This window comes from Ischnura elegans, chromosome 12, assembly GCF_921293095.1.
Source record: "Ischnura elegans chromosome 12, ioIscEleg1.1, whole genome shotgun sequence".
Lineage (NCBI taxonomy): Eukaryota > Metazoa > Arthropoda > Insecta > Odonata > Coenagrionidae > Ischnura > Ischnura elegans.
In genome coordinates, this window is record NC_060257.1 from 38,331,894 (window position 1) to 38,350,904 (window position 19,011).

Below are 19,011 nucleotides of genomic sequence, written 5' to 3' on the forward strand. Positions count from 1 at the left end.
GTTCAGGGAGTATGGAATACCCCCCCAGGAGAGAGGGGCATTCTCCCACGTAAAATAATTTGTAGGGATTGCTATGATGAACTGAAGAGGTAAGTCGAAGTTTGGATGGATGAATGGCAATATGCTCTAAGTTGATCTACCTTCATCAGTACAATAATTTCACAATAGAACTTTTTCATACTCTTTCACTTATGTACATGACAATTTCGGTCCAACATTTTGAATATTGAAAACTTTGAAGTGCTTTACAGAACTGGAACACATCAGTGTTGAACATTCTACGTAAATATGCAATAACTTCAATATTTAAACCATAAACTCTCATATTACCTACATATAGTTTTGCTGCTTAGAGGCTCCCCCGCCCTCAAGATACTGGATACTCCTTAGTAGATACAGCATTTTCTCATGATGCATATTTTCCATAGAGGTAAGCCATGTTTTTTCACCCTGCATCTAAAAAAATATATCAAGGTTAGTTTGGGAAGTCATCAGATCACAGCCTTGACAATTCAATTGCTGGAAATCAAGTAAACTGGATATTTTTTAGTAACATAGGTCAATGGAATTACTTAAAGATCTCTGCAAATTTCAGCAACCCATTACTTGATGAGTACGCAATGGATGAAAAACAAAAATAAGGGTCTTTTAATATGTTACCATTGTAGATTCACTGATATATAAGTTTTGGCGAGCAAGCTGTACGTGGATCCTATCCTGTATTTCAACAAATGATTACTATTTGCATAAGTTCAGGTGTATTTCTAGTAAGGTAAGTTTGTCTATGGAATGGATAATTCTTAATTCCACTGAAAAGGAAATACATACCATCTACAATTCCATTACATCAAAAAATAATTGCCGGCCTCGGTGGTGGCGGGGTGAAGTCCTCACCTGCCAAACATGAGGTTGCGGGTTCCAGTCCCGCCTGGATAAGTTTACCCTAACCAGGGCATGGTTGAATGTGTACGCTTACTTTTCAAATTTGTTGAATACCCCAATAAAAAGAGAGCTGTATTCGGTGGTTTGAGAATAAAATAAATAAAAATTGTGCTCATCTTCAGGGAGGAGAAAGAAAAACTTCAACCAGTCAAACTTCAGCCATGGCATTGGATCAACCTGTAATTTTTCCAAGCCTGGCCCCTAAAGCACTGATTTTCTGGTTTGCATCTGTGGCTGCTTGATGCGATAATGGCAAGATAGCATGCTACTATTGCCTTAACCAGAGTTCTGTCTCTGGTTTCAAATTATTGCAGGGAACAGAAGGGTGCATTGGCAATGCTAGTGTGTGCTGCTGTGTGTATTCGTAGAGTTTGATGTCCTAAGGCTACACGTGCACAATGCAACTGCATAGTATGGTGTCTGGGAATGTGGTTTCTATAGCAGCCCATTGATTTGATGAATCTTTGCAAACCATGATCCTAGATCCACAATCACTCTTCCTCGCATAGAGCATTATGAAGCCTCAGATGGATACCTCTTGGAAACCAGAGTTTAATGTCTAATGGACTTGTTCATTCAGACCCGCAATAACAATGCATCTAAAGAATTCAGTAAATGGAATGAGAAGATGAGTTAAGAAATACTCAGGCTGAGTTCCTTATGCCATAATTTAACTTCGAAAGAGGTGAGGCTGTCAATTGTTTTCAATAAATAACAAAAGAAGAAGGTGATGAATTGAGAAACAGACAAATATGCGTGTCCCCATTTATTAAAGTGGTGAATTGTCCATTGCTATTCAAAATGTATCATTAATTAGTTAAAATATTTATCAATTATAAGATATTGGAAGATGTTGTGACATAGTTTAATTATTAAAATAACTAATTGTGCACAGAATAATATGTATTGCTCATTTCTAGATACACCAAATTTTCAATGTAATTTTCACACTTACTTTAATGCTCACGTAATCCATCTTAACCCTGCAGAATGTTTTCAGTCACTTTCACAGGTCAATGGCAAGACCTAAATTAAACATGTACCACATTTAACTAATGGCAAGTGCAAGATCGAGAGTTGATGATTATATTTTAATAAAAAATAAACAATTTCCTAGGCTGATACCAGTTTGCCTTTGCAGAGAGGTCATTTCATGAAGTTATGGCAGGACCCTAAATAGCATCAAACTAGTATCCCAGAGGCTGCTAGTGCTAAGATAGTTCTCAGAGAGGGAGAACAGACACCAAGTCAAAGCCAAATTTTATTGAGAGATACCAAGGATAGGGGTATGACCATGAAACCCACCTTGACGATACATGCTATTGGCCATCATATTGCAGAGCAATTCATGCTGTTCCAAAGTTAGAACTACTAGCAAATCAGCACAGTAGGCAATGTTTTTTCACTTAATTATCATGCAGGGATTATGTATAGTGTGTTAGGTGCCTACTAATCACTTTAGCTGTACCTGCATGTAACATGTTACCATGCCACTCAAATTGCTAAGATAAAATCAATCAGCAGTTCTTTACCCCACTCCAAACCTATTCATTCCACTCGAATGATTAAAAATAGGACTTCATAGGGCTGGTATTTGGGTATGGCCGGTATGCAACAATATTATTATTACTTGCTCGCTTGCCGTCCACGGCTAAAAATATTAACACCGAGTGCATAAATGTGAATGCTTCTCGACGGAGGATGATTCCATCTACATATTCCCTTATTTCCTCTTTACGCGACAATGAACGCCTAATAAAACCAATGAGAAGAGAATGTCATGGCCATGGTAATAAAAACTTTTTGGTATTAAACGAAAAATGTGTAAAGGTAATAAATTGCAAAAATCTCTTCAGTAATGCTAGAGAAAACAAGACTTATGGCCACGGCTGGTACGGAGCAAAATCAGCCACATGGGTGACGAATTACACAGATAACACTTAAAATAAGTCGGCGAAAATCAGGCTCATTACGTTAAGTATAAATCAACGAGGATAACAATTATATTTTCTTTAATAAAACGGAGCATCTGATAAAAAATTCCCAGCCTCGGAATTGAAAGATGAACGAAAATTTAAAACTTACCATTACCTTAATACTTTACTCGAAATACAACATAGCCGCGGTATGACTACGTGAGAGTTTATTGTTAACTTTCAGAACAATATATTTTTAATTACGTCTTCCAAATACTAAATATACACCTGTCTTTCTCGGTTAATTACTTTTATTCCTTTTTGACAAAAACTTTGAGAGCAATATAATTTCCCATAATGCCCTTGTCCATCATTTCGCGTAGTAATATTCCACGGGGAAGATGTACACTATTTCGAGGGGGCCGAGTAAATTTGTTGCTAAGACGAGGAGAGGTATGTCATGTAATGAGTTGAATTCTGAAGAATTCTTAAATATGAAGCCAAGTGTACTCACAAGATTGTGGATTAGTGGAAACTTTCATTTGGACTTATGTTGTAAAACAAAATTTGTTACGACTTCCTTTTCTCCACCACGACATAATAGGTCTCCCGCAGAAATTGGAGAGGCTGGAAACACTGCGGGACACAACTGCGAAGAAAGGCTGTGACATAGAGGAGGAACAAGTAATGAAGTGAGGACGAGTTATAATTATTTCACTTGTTTCGGTGATATGTTTTTGTGGCCCATTTTTTCTCGATTTCGTGTGCCTAAGTTTCTTCTCCTCGGGTTCTTGCCGCTAATTTTTATTCTCTACCCAAATACTTTTGCCACTGTGTGGAGAGTTTTCATTATACTTGTTTTGAGGTTAAGGTTTCACTTTGGTCGAGGAAATAATCGCGTTCTAGAAAAGCGGACTTTGGCCTTTCGTCATGCTGGTCAATTGCTAGATGACCTTGCCTTCCAGTAATTGAGGGAGGTTAATTATTTCTCTATTCTTCTCTTTCATGTCAGTGGACCTAAGCCAGTATTTCATTTAGTCAATGGGAAACGGTCTGGTCCTTATCATAGATCACAGCAAGAAGTCATTACACCGCAACACGAAGACTTGATCAAATTCATTTACGATTGTAAGTACCTCGAAGAGTTATTACTGCCCTAGTTGTAGTTAGTTTACGAATCGTAGCGTAGTGGGAGTAGAGCATGTGTTTCTATTGGTCTTGAACTCTTTGTAGTCTTATGTAACATGCTGACTTCACAGAATAGATGTTAATTAGATGCGTAGCTTTGTATATAAGTCCTTAATTCTCTCTTATTGTATCTATTTCAGCATGGAATAGGGTGTGTAAGGAATACGAGGATGAAGGTGGTGAAAATTGCCACGGTATGTTCACTGAATTAATAATTTTTATCTGCATGCCTAACCTTTTGTTTTACAGCCACCTATCTCAATATGTTTTTTATTGATAAGTAACAGTAATAATTTAGTGATAGCGTTTGAAGTAACATTCGCCTACAGAAAATGTCATTTAGATATGGCCACTGAGGTTGAATCTACTTACTGTATGAATTAATAGCTTTAAAGTCTGATGCTGCAAGGGTTTCAATTATTTCTTTATGGCTCTTCCTCTTACTTATAAAGTGGGTTGGTTTCTGACTCTTTATCCTTAAGTTTACTATTCTAATCCACAAAACTTCAGTACATGACACTTACATAAACTAATGGAAATTAAACCAAATATCATATTTTGAAGGCTAGCATATGGTGTACTTTTTCTAATGTGAGTGAGACCAACTGTAAGATCACTATGTGCTAAAATCACTCAGAGGAAATATTTTGCTCAACATGGACCGAAACTAGATTCCACCATCATAGATAAACCCATATAACAGTCTTGTTTTGCATTACAATGTCCTTTGCTTGGATGTGGAATATTGACCAGAGGTACCATATATATGCTAACTTCTAAAGGCCTGGTTACACGGTGCATTAACCCGTACGGGTTAATGTATGAATGCGTGTCTGTTTGCATGTCTGAATTCATGGACGTTTGCGTGAACGAGGAGCATGAATGAGCGGTTACACGGTACATGCATTCGCACTAGTTTTCACACATTTTCTCGTAATGCGAGGCGTTTAGTTTTTGTTTATTCCCTTTACAGTGCGCAAAATTTAAATGTGAAAACAGTATCATTAGGTAGGAAGCAGACGATACCTACCAGAAAATAATTCCCTTTTCGTTGTTTCCTGTAGGACCAGGAAATTTCACATACTGGTAATATATTTGCGTTGCCTTGTAAACAGTGGTTTTCATTGTAGTTGCCGATGTTGTTTCATTTCGTGCCAGTAATATTTATTTATATTTAATATTTATCGTTAACGCTCGCTTAATGCTATATCTCAATAGTACTCTATTTATTTCAAACCGTTATCAAAGTTAATACTTAGGCTGAAAATTTGTAGACGCATCTTGTTTTTAAGCCGTGTTTACTAGACATTTTTCTGTCATCTGTTTCACTGAGTGTAGATGATGTATGAGAGTAGATATTTTTAATACTTTGTTCTACTTTTGTCCGGGACGGTTATAAAGTTAAGAAATAATTTGCTGTTGATGGAAAAGATGTTGGTTTAGAGGTCTTGTCGATTTATGAACTTGCGTAATGTGAGTCGTATTTTTGTGGTGGGCCAGCGCATTCCCACCTCGGACGTATAAAAGGTAGAATTGTTGTTAATTCGTATGATATTGATTATGTTTAAATGTGTTCTATAAGTCGTATGATAGCCGTTGTATTTCACAAATGTCGTATTGAAAACTCTGTGACAACCTCATCGATTGTTTTGTTCCGGCATAATACAACCAATAAGATACCATAGGCATAAACTTGGTATGTCCGGCATACATACAGGGATAATCTATGCGAACATTAGTGTAGATGCAAATAGTGAGTTTGTGGTAGGATTCAAGCACTTACGATACAGTACAAATGAACAAATACGCGTAAAGAGTTACTGAATAGCCAAGACGGCCGTGGAATAGCCCTGCAGATGACAACTAAATGTGTCGTTTCCCACCAGGTGGCTCTATTATCAACTTGTGCGAATGCATGAATGAAATTAGAACAGGTTCTATTTTCCGTTCACGCGTTCATGCATTTGTACATTTTGGGGTGGTTACACGGTGAATTTTTCCGTTCATTCTCGCGTTCATACATTATCACAGGTTACACGGTGCATTAACCCGTACGGGTTAATGCACCGTGTAACCAGGCCTTAATACACTATCCATTTTGGCCTTGAATTAATGCTAATAGATTGCCTTGGAAAAATTGGATTTCATTCCTCTGAGAAAGTATTGAGGTCAAATTTTCTAATTTGAGGTACAGACAAACGTTGACTCAAGTCTTTTGTATCTTCCCCAAACAATTCAAGATAATAGCGTTAGTCTTGTTTTTTATTCGCTCCTAAATTAATGATATTGTTTGCCGGGGAACATTTAGTGAACTACACCATTTCCAGGCATTCCCAGTTGAGTTCAAAAGAAACTACCATATCTATCTGAATATAGTCCCCCCTTTTTTCAAAACTTGCGGTAAAAGTAAAGGGGGGGACTATATTCTTACACTGTTTTAAAATTTTTCCCAAAACTGAAGCCTCAAAATTATGGGGGTGGGACTATATTCGGAGGGGAACTATTATCGGAGAAATATGGCACATCATTTTTGACAAACGAAACAGAAACTGTACATAGAAACATTCAGAGCCATATCTTAGAAATCAAATTAATTGGGAGTGTATTTCCTACACATCCTCTCCAACACAGTTTATTTTCTGCTTATACAAATGGTATATTTTTCTTGGAATACTGCAATGCTAAATGCTCAGTGCTTACTAACTTTTTATCTTTTAGGGTTACTGTTGTGCTGAATTAATTTGCAAAGAGAAAACATTATATATGGCCTAGGGAAGTTATTCGAGTACAAAAGATTCCCGATTCACTTCCTATAAGTGGTTGGGTCAATCTGAACCTCCTCAATTTACCACAATTATTCACTACAGGAGGAATCTTTAGTCCTTTTGCATCTACCATTCCAAAAAGTTTAAGCACACTCTTAGCATAAATTTCCTGATCTAGGTAGACATTCTTTCCATCACAATGTGCTACTCTGAAAGATAAAAAATTACAAACCTTTCCCAAATCTCTAGCATCCAACATCTTTCTTATAGGTAGGCTTCCACAGTTAAAATTCATCACTGCACTATCTCGGTCTTCGGGGTGAAGCCACGTCGAGTTGTTACTGTTCACATACCTGGCCGACATTATTATTGATGTAAATCAATTTTTGTGCTCAATGATCAATAAGCTGCCTTATTTTGCAGGTTCCACGTCGGTTATCTACTATGAAGATGGAGAACCCAATGGAGTCCTTCAAGGTAGGAATTAATAACAGTGATAATTGATTAATTGCCATGGGAAAAAATTTCTCCCGGACCGGAAATTGAACCACGGACCTTTGGTTTTCAGGGCCTCTAGCTAGTGATGTCTTACAGAAGTGTATAACTTTTGTTGTCTTGTGATAAATCCTCATGCTTCATTCCTGGCACAGTTTGTGTAATGCATGCACTAGAGCAGGGGTTCCCAAACTTTTTTGTACCACGCCCCCCCTCCCGCTACACATATCAGCTTTCCATTTTGCAATACCCTATTTCCACGGTGCCATACATACCAACTCCTACTTGTACAAGTACTTGTACTCGTACAAGTATGTGCCTACTTGATACGGTGAGTAGGTAGATTTTTTTGTTCACTGTTGAATGCGGTAACGTAGAATGGAAAGATTCAATAATTGTACGTATGATGAAAATTAAAACAAGTATTACATGAAAAACGAATATAATTACTGATACAAAATTTAACATTGTAACACAGATACATTTACAATTTAAGGAAGGTGAAACAATAGGCCTACCTACTTACAAAAACAAAACATAAAATGTAATTTAGTGAGATGGGTGCGCTTGCATGTCCTATATAAGTTGACAGATCCTGGGTTGAGTTTCAGACAAAGCACAGCGTAGGTCACTTTCGACATCAAGTTCGTTGCGGTAGTTGGGTGTCACACCCCCCCTGTACTTTCTCCACGCCCCCCCCAGGGGGGTGCGCCCCCCAGTTTGGGATCCCCGGCACTAGAGGCTGTAGACCTATCGCCAATTGGCTAATCAATGCCTGATAATCTGCAAACCTGACTGATTTAAACATCAATCTCCCAAATTCATTCATAGCATCTAGCTCCTCCCATGCCCCTCTTATCATCTCTTCTGCATGTGCGTTAAATACCAAGGGCAATAGGGTTGTTTCCTATTATTTTTTTATTGCCTAAATCGAAAGATTATTACTCCTGGAGTATGCATTTCACGCTCTTAGATTTTCGAATGACGATATCTATTTTTCACGATTAAACGAAAAGTGAAAATTTTCAAGCTCGCGAAAACGCGACGACTAAGTATGAATACCGGGAAATCTCTGTGTGACGTCATTCTGGTTCCTGCTGCCGCAAGTGAGGTGACCTTGGGGCGAGGCTTTGAGTGCTGATATGACGCAGGATACTAGCAGGTAGCCGAGTACCCTGCTAGCTGGTAGCACTTTGCTTATATAAGGATTATTAATACCTCATCAAACGAAGAAAACTTTCCGACCTTAGCCAGTTTTAATAGGTGATTATTTAGAGATGTTTCCCTGAGCTCTGTGCCTCATGCATGCATTGGTAATCTCAGGCGATGTTAAACTCCTATCCTCTCGTGTAGAAACTAGGTCCCTGTGACGTCACGTGGAGCGGCATCGCATGGGCGCCAATCTGGCCTTTTTCAAATGAGGATAAAATTGACCAATGCCATTCGTCTAAACTGGGATTTCTAAAATCAAATAATTTGTATATGTATTATGAAAACCTATTATATTTGTATATTATGAAAACATTATATGGTGGGTAACGAATAGCAATCAATGCATTTCGTTTTCTTTGATGAAGGAAACTACCCTATTCTTGCCCACCCTGATTGTCTTTCAGCCACCATCCCTTGTATTATTTGAGCCATAAAGAGATTGCAATTTAGTCTCCTATCCCTTGAGGCAACTCCACTTTTCTTAGGAATAGTGTTAGCTTTACCCTGTTCTCTTTTTGAGGCACTTTTTCAGAATCTGCATTGCAAGCATTGGAATCCAGATTATATTTCAGATCCTTTCCTACTAGGTTTCTCTAAATGGCTAGTGTGTCACATGTTAACTTCCCTTTCCTGATATCAATTTAGTAAGCCTTTTCTCTTGCCTTCATTTATTTAATTAATAATCCTCTGCACTACTTATGCTACATGGAATTTTAGTCTTAAGTACTGTACTGTACACATTTTACTGCTTTCTTTTTGTAGCAGAATAAGAACTTTTAAAAAATCCTCAGACTAATAACTGTCTTCTTATTTCCTTTGGATGAATTTGAAAAGCCTTTCCCTCCCCGCCTTCTTGAAGTTCTTCTTTGGTGGTATGTTGTCCATGCTGACCATTTTCCTTGTCTTCATATTGTTGAGGGCTCCCCTTATTTCAATGCCTGAAATCCCTGATCTGAGATTATTTTCATCGTATGCTTATTTCTTAATGTTCAAATTTTTTGGTCTATTCACTCTACCTTACAATTCCTTCGCACATTACTTCTGCAATATTCTGAAAATCTCCTCATCAGCCTTTTTCGACTTGGTAACACCTTTACCTTTACTTCTCCCTCTTCCTGAAACATTTCCATTTCATTTCTTTGTATGATTTTGGATTTTGATTTATGTATCATGGAATGCTATCACTGGCACATACACATTCCTCCGCCAATGTTTAGCTGCCTTTGGATAAGCATTTATGAAGCAATTTTGGCATGTGAAAGGTAGTTCCTTAGTACACCAATGTACATAATTAGGGAATAAGGTTAGGCTATGTATATTTAGGTTTTTGGGAACGTAACCTCTGACATGTAACATAAATGCTTGTACAGTAGAACCTCACTTATGAAACTTTCAGCGGAAAACCAAAAAAAGTTTCATAAGTGAGGAAGTTTCATATGTGAGGTTTTTTGGTATTTAGCATGAAATCCTTTCCTATAGGGGCTGGTTTGTTTCCAGGATGCAATTACTCATTTGGAGGCAAGAAATTGGAGCCTAATAATCTTATTTTCTCAAAACTAACACCCCAGATGATGTATTACTTTAAGAGAAATATAATTTTACATTCCTGATCAACTTTACCGACGGTTGAACAACTAGCATTTCTGGTACTAAGCTGCAAGGCTATCACACTGGATAGATTTCGGAATGATGTCACTAAATGTTCACAGAGAAGCCAATTTTTTTAAAAAGTTGACTCATTAAAAGCAGTTTTCAGGAAATTCATTATACCACCTATAGGCAAACCCCAGATTGGAGATTGAAGAAATGAAATACCTAAGGAAAGTCATCCAAATTAACCCCATAACTAGGGAGCAAAATTTCACTAATGCATCACGAAGGCTTCACACCCTATGGACCTGGGTTAATGGCAGAGGCAGAAAGTTTTCAGAGATGGCTCTATCCCTGCTTGAGAGTAGTGTGGACGGAACTTCCAGGGCAACACACTGTCCAGCAGATGGGACATTAAGCCCTGGTTAAGCCTATCGTTACAACCTGGCTAATTCCAACACAGGGTTTCTATGCTCCCTCTCTTACCTCATGGCGCAAATGACCCCAGCTGTCAGTTTTCTCCCTCTAAATACCATGCCATAGATAATATGGAGCTCCTGGCAGTGGCGTAATTATGGTTGGGGGATGAGGGGATGGATACCTCTCCAAAGCCTCAGAAAAATTTAAAAAAAATTTTAAACACAAGTCTAGCTTTGATAAACAGCAACTGCATCTACTAAATGTTAAATTTTATGTGCCAAAATGATGTAGAACATATTTACAGGCATGCCATTTTTTTAATTTTACGGGAATCCCCATTGCTTCGGAGGGGTGGGTGGTGAAGCCGCCCCCCAGGTACTACCGTCACCCCCAAAGCATATTCCTAGTTACGCCACTGGTACCCCGGATATTCCGTGACTAAGTTCACTTTTCCGGTGCTTAGAAAACTTTTAAGTGAGCATTTGAAATAATCGCGCAACTGCTGTCAGTGATGAATGGACAAAAATAGATTAAGACCCCGGAAAAATCTCCCCTCTCAATAATGTTTACGCACTAAAAAAAGAATTTTCCCGTGACATTTTAGTAATAATAGATTGAATCTACCGGGTATAGCTTCTCTGCCGGCATTCTTCCGCGAATTCAGCGCCGGGAACTTCGACTCACAAGCCGCGTGACTCATCTTCACTTTATATTTTGCTTCCCCATATCTGAAAACAACACCAGACTGTTTTTGTACTTCGATATAATGGTTATAAGTCATTCCTGAGTCGAAAGGAACTGCCTTATCTCTCGCGTTTTGAATTTGACTTTAATGATTACGTTACTACTGACGACGCGAGTTATTCTCCGAGGGCATTCGTACTAACTCTCGTTCAGTTAAAAAATAAACGCTTGCCACCAGGCAGTCAAGGTCAATCTATATTTCATTTAAACCCGCAGATACAAGTTGGGTCAGTTTTGATCTGCGCGCCGCGTAAGCAACTTTCCTCCGGCTCAATTCGTCCCGCGGATGAGGGATTAGCCCGTGGAATGAGTCCACGCATGCTGTTTTTGCCATCGTGTTGAATCACCAACGGCTTACGTCCATACTACAAATACGATAATCTTTTTTGATAGACCTTGGAAGCCAAAATTTATGTACTCTAGGATTTTTAACGGCTCATTTAGGTGTTATTTCGCTGGGGCGACGGGAAGCATAACCTTGGAAAATACTAGACAATCTTCCGTCAGAGATAGATATTCCGGATTAATGATCATCTACTGCAGCTAAAATTAATATCTAATAAACAGCATCGCTCGTTATTAAAACTTATTATTCTTCAATGGCATATCTATGTAATGAGCACGCACTACCCCCGCTCCTGTGACTAAAATCGGCGCGCCTACCGCAATCTTCTCGTAGAGCAGTTCTCTGACAAGTCGTACAAGTGAGGTATTTTATCACATTGGACTGGAAAAATACGTTTCATAACCGAGGTCGTCGTATAGGTGAAGAGTTTCATAACTGAGGTTGGAAATACATGGGTTCATATGGGGTTATTCACCGGACCAAAAAAAATCGGCGTATAAGTGAGGTCATCGCATAACTGAGGGTCGTATAACCGAGGTTCTACTGTATTTCCTATTTTCACTTCTGTATACTTTGACCTTTGTACCCATTTTCAGCTGCATAATGTATAATAATTGGGATATGTAATTCCTATTAATGTGTTATAATTGTGTTATAATTGGTTGGTCATTTCTAGGTGAAGCCCTATCTCACCTATTACCATCCATTTTCTGGTGTACGTCTGTGTGCTTAACCCTTTCACTGCTGTGAACGTACCTGGTACGTTCACACCGCAGGCTGCTGTAAATGTACCTTTTCCTTCTCCCTGCCATGCTCTCAGCACTTATGCCGCATGTGATGGGTTGGTTTCCGGGGAGTGGGTAGAAGCGAAATAGCTAATATTTAAACTCTACGTCTCGTTCCTCCTGCTGGGAATGTCATCAGGAGACTCCAGGAACTTGCAGGATGAACGAAACATTGAGTTTAATTATTAAGCTCCCAGACATGCACCCGAAAATGGATTGTAATAGTGCATCTAATCGCTGCAGAAACCAAAATCCCTATCTCACCCCTTGCTTTTTCTTCCAGATTTTAAACCTTTTGACCTGGAATCTTGGTGGGGTAAACGTCTCTTCAACAACATCACCAATTCCATATAATGAAGGATGCAAGTTAGGAATTCAAGGCAGGACACCAAGTTCCACAGCCTGTCCTGGATGAGATACGAGTGCCTAGAGAATGCATCAAGACTGGATGGTTTCTGTGCAAAAGAGGTGGACCCTGCCTGTAGCAGTTGCAAGCTGCTTATGAGGTTTACTCAAGGCTCACACTCATATGTTGGCTTGGCCTATAATTTCTGAAGCACACAGCCATCTCTCGTGTCGGATTAAACGTAGACTCCCCTCTTAAGACCGCATTTATACATTTCAGGCCACCTTGACGATTTCTGGTTTGACACTGGATCAAACAGGGTGAGTTTTTGATTGCAGGCATAAAGAACATTAGTTGCTCATTGATTTTTATAGGCAATCGAGAATTAGAGGTAGCTGGACGTCTTTCAGTGGGAAAGAATCTCGTGGCACAAGACAGAGCTGGAACTCTGCACCTGCTCACGTAATCAAAACCATTGTCAATAGTTCCCACCCTCTCTCTCTTGCGCAAGTCAGTGGACTTTTTGTCTCAATGGTAGACACATTGGTAGCCACTTTAGCATTTTTCTTCAGAGTTAAATAATGTTGGGCCATAGCCATGCACGATAAAAAGTGCTTGCTTACTGATGCTGCCAAACGGTGCTAGAATTCCCAATCCTCCTTGCTGTGAGCAAGTTGTCCAGTTTTATAGCGAAATGTATCATTCCAGTCCTATATATTTTTCATCTTGTGAAGTTCGTAGTCAATGAACTGGGCACAAGGTTTTTATTTTCTGCCTTTCGTAATCCAGGTAGACAAGATTTATCATGTACATATATGACCCATGATTGTTGGTAAATCACAATAGATTGTTGGATTCCATGCTTTTGATATGTATGGCTGAACTGCCATGCTGAGAAATGACTTGGACAATATTTGTTCTTATTCCCAGCATAGTTTGCCAAATATCATAAATGCATGATGCTGGCAGCTACATTGTTTGTATTAATAGACGATGATAGGTTTAAGTAATCAGAGGTTGATATGGAGATGCCTGTTAATTGTATGTCTTTTATAAGAGCCTCCTCCAACCTTTGTCCTATATTCAATTGTTGAATATATAGAGAGATAAATTGTTATAATCCAGTGAGCCTGGCATGTTTGTTTTTTTCTATTTTTATGATTGGTGTGTTATGAGAGGGAGGGAGAGAGAATAAAGGAGCAATTTGTAACCACTTTGTCATTCTTAAGCCTGAATCACACGATCATTTTTTTTTCGTCGCGAAAGTGATCACTTTCGCGAGCACTGCGCAAAATGATCGTCGGCGGCAATTGTTTTTTGCGATGGCGATCGCGATGTGGATTCCCATCGCTATTTTTCATCACTCGTCCGGTCGCTTTTTCCGTCGCTAAAACCGTCACTAAAACCCCATATCAGCCAATCGGAACGCATTCCCCTATGGAGCGATTGCAGCGCAACGTTTGACAATTGTGGGAACGACATAAATAAACAAACACGCTATATAATTTCGTGATGAGGGTCCTATGACAACGAGCTGTGATTTTGGAAATTATGCGAAAAGCGACGGCGGGAGTGACCGCGTGATTCAGAAAAATGATCAAAAGAGCGATTGCTTTTCGCGACGGGAAAAGTGATCTCGATAGTGATTACTTTCGCGACGAAAAAAAATGATCGTGTGATTCAGGCTTTACCTATCCTTATTCCTAATCGTGCTCCAATGGCCAATTACAAGTAAAGGTATCCTTCACTTGACACTGAGATACTTGTCTAAAAAGTATCATGTTAAGCCAATTCCGTGTTTGGTAATACATATGTATTTTGCTGGTGGTTTAATTTACTCTGCGCTCTTTAAGCTGACTTTTTTGATACCATCTTGAAGATTCCTACTACTGTCTGATACTCAGAATCAATTTTTTATATCTTTTCAAGGAAAGCTCGTATTATGTCTGAAAAAGAGCTGTTGATTTCTCAATGACTGTATATATATCATATACAGTGCAACCTCGATATAACGACACCCCACGGTGCACTAATAAACACTCGCTATAGCGAATTGTCGCTTTACCGGAGGTGGAGCAAATAATAGCCAATATACCTGTTGCGAACAGATATATAGGAACAGGAGTGGTGCGGCGACAGATAAACATCTATCCGATAAACGTAAGCATAAATCCAGGCGAAAGGCGATGTTTTTTTGCATCACTAAATTTCCTTACTCAAATAACGACTAACTATTCAAACAATTTATAAGCGCCGCACTGAATAAAAATCATGCAAAGCATTGTTTCGTCAATCATTATATTTATCGAACGACAGTTTACCACATAAATTTGAGACTGAGCACTCCATTAACTTCATTTCTAACAGATCGCTAGATATTACAGAGGTTAAGGAGTCTTGATGAAAATCTTACGGCGGTGAAATCCTTGCTATGACGAGAGCCAACACCATAGGGTCTCGTAAAAACGAATTTTTTAACACGCTTATTATAGGGTCATTTGACGGTGCATGGGCTATCCCTCGTAATAGCAGGGGTGTCGCTATAGTCCGTACTCGCTTTAACGAGGTCCCACTGTATATATGTATTTCAAATTCACTTTCACACAAGTCGCCACAGGTGAATGTACAAACATAATTACAGATAGAAAATGAAACAAACAGGCACATAAACACATGGCGATGTCTGTCTGTTTGTCCTCATCTCATGCTCCTGAGCTCTTGAAGCCTATAGTGCTACTTCTGGTTGTGTCTGACGCATCCATTGCATCATTTCTTCATTACCATTTGTTACATCACATCATGCTAGTGGACTGGACATCCTGTTGGTTAGGCACATCTCTTGACATGCTCATCGTGAAAAGATAACTCAAAGGATTCTTCAGTTAATTATTAATCCTCTCAGTGTAAACCTTTTTGCTGGGATATGCGTTCACACGACGTTTTTGGTCCACTCATACACGGATACACACTACAAAAAATGTTGTAGAGTGGGGTATGAGCTGATCACATGCACTGTGTATGGAAATTGCTGTTTAAATTGTACCGAAAGAGAAGGAAGTTTACCCTATGAAAGTGATGATCCATAAATTTTTCTCTAGATTCTTTTCACTGTTGAAGCATTGGAAACACTTGGGAAATTTTTGTGAAATACAGCGTTTAGCATTCAGATTTTTCTGTTTCTCATTTCTCTGTGTACTATCTCTGGCTTTCGTATAATTCTTTCCACAGGAATGACCAAAGATCTCAGGAAAAGTCATTCTCTTTTTCTGCTCAAATATCTTAAAGCATAACTAAAGACAGTTTTTTTATAGCTTCAACCTTGTATTGCCTCCAAAATTTTGTGGCTGGTACTATAGTAAAAAGTTCTGGCGTGACTTTGCTTGTTACACTTTGGGAGGAATACAGTGTGCGACCTTTGTTACACCTTATGATCAGATCCATGTGATGTGTTGACTCCCCCAGTAAAATATGAGGGTTGTTTCAAAAGTAAGGTTCCCAACTCTGTAACCTCTCCTCGCGTGATGCTAGGCAAAATCTGGTTACACCACCATGTTTGCCGGATCCTCCACCACCGATACCAACAACCAGCATGGCTGTGCGACGCTCAGTACCGCCCTGACAGCCATATGCGATGAAGCCAGTCATCGCTGTCACCGCCAGTTGCGAAATCTGTGCAGTCATGTGATTTTTGCACGCAAGAAAGTTACCACCGGTAGAAATTCATTGGCAATTGATTGAAGTGTATGGGGAAACGTGTATAATCATTCATCATGTCCACAAATGGAAGAGGGATTTTCCCGATGACCACGTGGACGTCCACGACAAACAACGAAGTGGGAGGCCATTGATCTCCGACGAAGTTGTGGTGAAAATTGAGCAAATCCTCCTTAAAGATCAGCGAATCACCATCCGGCAACTGGTTGCTCAAATTCCCGAGGCTTCTGAAGCTTCAATTGTCAGGATTTGAATGAAAAGTTAGGCTACCACAAGGTGTGTACGCTCTGGGTGCCTGGGCGTGTATGCTTTCAAAGTCCACTAACAGCAGCACGTCGACTGTGCTCGGAAGTTCTTGAGTGAATGTGACAAGAAAACAGAAGACGTCTTGGACTCCATAGCTACGGGGGATGAATCGTAGGGTCATTACGTCACTCCAGAAACAAAACAAGAATTGCGCCAATGGAAACACACCGGATTACCACCACCAAAGAAGTTTAAGCAGCAACTGACAGCAGTAAAAATCATGGCAGCGGTGTTTTGGGACTTGCATGGTGTACTACTCATTGAGTTTATGCCTATAGAGACCACCATAAACTCGACAAGTTATTGCGAGACCTTGAAAAAGCTCAGACTGGCAATCCAAAATCGTCGTAGGGGAAACCTCAGCATATACAGGAGGCTGCACTACGATAATGCTCGTCCGCATGTGTCGCAACAAACGAAGAATTTAATCGACAAATTTGGCTGGGATGTCATCGATGACCCCCCTTACTGCTCTGATTTAGCACCCAGCGATTTCCGTCTGTTTTCGAAATTGAAGGAGCACCTAGGCGGTCAACGATTCCAAACGAACGAGGAGTTGCAAGAGGAAGTTTTCAAGTTTCTCAACGGGTTGGCGGCCGACTTCTTTGAAGCAGGAATGCAAAAGTGGATTACTCAACAAACAAAATGCGTAGAAAAAAATGGTGACTATGTAGACAAATAGCTGAAAGATCATCTTTTCCAATGGTGTAAACGTTTTTTCGATAAAAAATTCCTTGTGTCTAAAAAAATGTGGAAACCTTATTTTTGAAACAACCCTCGCACAAACACTGGGTTGTCAGTGGTCTTGGTTTCTATTGGGACTAACTACCCAAATAAGTATTAAAGTGTTAAAAAAAGGTGTATCTGTTCATGAATGTATGTGATAGAAGCTCCTGTTCTTTTGGAACAGATGCTATTCAGGGTATTGAATTTCATAAATCTTTGACAAACACAATTATTCGTGCAATAAATCTACAATGCAAGTACAGTTGAGGACCTCAAATCCAGAAAGCTTGGGACCAAAGGGTTTCTGGATTTCTGGTCTTCAGCACGCGGAAAAAGTGGTTCACTTTTTTTTAGAATTTTAATTCAGTAATACCATATCTCAGATATTACAAATGAAGGGAATTTTAAAATTAATACTGGATGAGAACGATCAATAAATACATCTTTTTCTTCATCCTCAATCGCTTTTGTTGATAGCATTCACTAGCAGACGTTGCGATATCTATCGATACCTTCCTTAGTTGGACAGTAAATCTGTGCAAATGCTTCTATATTTTGTTGATAAATTGATTTATAAATGCATTCAGGCTCTTGTGCTTGATATTTGAGATCCCTACGTGTCCCTTCCTAGGTTGTTAGCCTACGTTCATCGTGTGTGCTAACTTCCTACTTGTCCTGGCTCGGAGAGTGGTGCCATGAGGTAGCAAGTCAAAACACTACACAGAGGAATTTTCAAACTTTCTGGTTTTCCTGGATTCTGGGTTTGAGGTCCTCAAATGTACATTATTATCTGTTGAGGCTAATAAATACGGTTATTTGTACAGCTTATTCGCCCCAGAATTTTTTTAAATGTGTACAGTATGAAGCCCATGCATATTGTATTGTATCCACTTATTAAGTGGACAATTATTCTTTCATTGTATGAACAAGTGTATTAATAAGCAAGTTAATGGACTGATTTATTTTAAATTTGCATATAATTTGATAAAGCAAGGCCGCAAGAAGTAATTGCTATCAAATTTCCTGCAATCCATTTAAAAGAGTAAAACTCGTATACAAAAACCAATCACTTTCTGTCCATCTCCAACTTAGCGCTTTTGCAATTAGTGGCGCAGCGAGGGGGGGGTTTTGTGGGATAAAACCACCCCCCAGAGCCCAAAGAAATTTTAAGTTTAATCCATTTTACTTAATGGATTAGTATTACTTATAGAATAGTGTTAGGATTACCTAATCAAATATCTCTCATAAAGTGGTAAAACTAGTCAATTTGAACCATTAATCTTAAAATTTTCTGGAGGAGGGCCCCAGCAACTCCCGCTTACCCTGGTGGGTATGCAATACCCCTCACACCCCAAAGTATTAATTGCGCCTAAAATCCCCCCTAGCTTTCATTCTTGGGTGCGCCCCTGCAGTGAATATTATTGCTTCATAAGTGTGCTATTTCCTCCCTATTTACTTACTTCATTAATTAGGCAAGTATTTCTCATTTACTCTTTTATGTGCAGGAAACTACATA

General features: G+C 39.1%; 1 protein-coding gene and 1 long non-coding RNA gene across 4 annotated transcripts; one reads left to right on the plus strand and one right to left on the minus strand.

Moving 5' to 3' along the window:
* Window positions 1–334: 334 nt before the first annotated feature.
* Window positions 335–3,106, minus strand: LOC124169826. Of its 2 annotated transcripts, none has more exons than XR_006867242.1 (3): window positions 2,248–3,106; window positions 1,898–1,968; window positions 335–456 (listed from the first exon to the last, which is right to left on the minus strand). It is a non-coding gene; the product is annotated as an uncharacterized LOC124169826 (long non-coding RNA). The 2 variants fall into 2 exon arrangements; XR_006867241.1 differs by having other exon boundaries at window positions 2,068–3,106.
* Window positions 3,107–3,200: 94 nt separating this feature from the next.
* LOC124169825 (MAPK regulated corepressor interacting protein 2-like) lies at window positions 3,201–13,959 on the plus strand. 2 transcript variants are annotated; one of them, XM_046548606.1, is made up of 6 exons: window positions 3,201–3,311; window positions 3,463–3,550; window positions 3,871–3,986; window positions 4,187–4,240; window positions 7,235–7,288; window positions 12,687–13,959. In XM_046548606.1, exons 1-6 carry the CDS (start codon window positions 3,260–3,262, stop codon window positions 12,755–12,757), a joined length of 435 nt encoding a protein of 144 aa, XP_046404562.1. In that variant the 5' UTR covers window positions 3,201–3,259; the 3' UTR covers window positions 12,758–13,959. The 2 variants fall into 2 exon arrangements, with proteins under 2 accessions (XP_046404562.1, XP_046404563.1); XM_046548607.1 differs by lacking the exon at window positions 4,187–4,240.
* The last annotated feature ends 5,052 nt before the right edge of the window (window positions 13,960–19,011 follow it).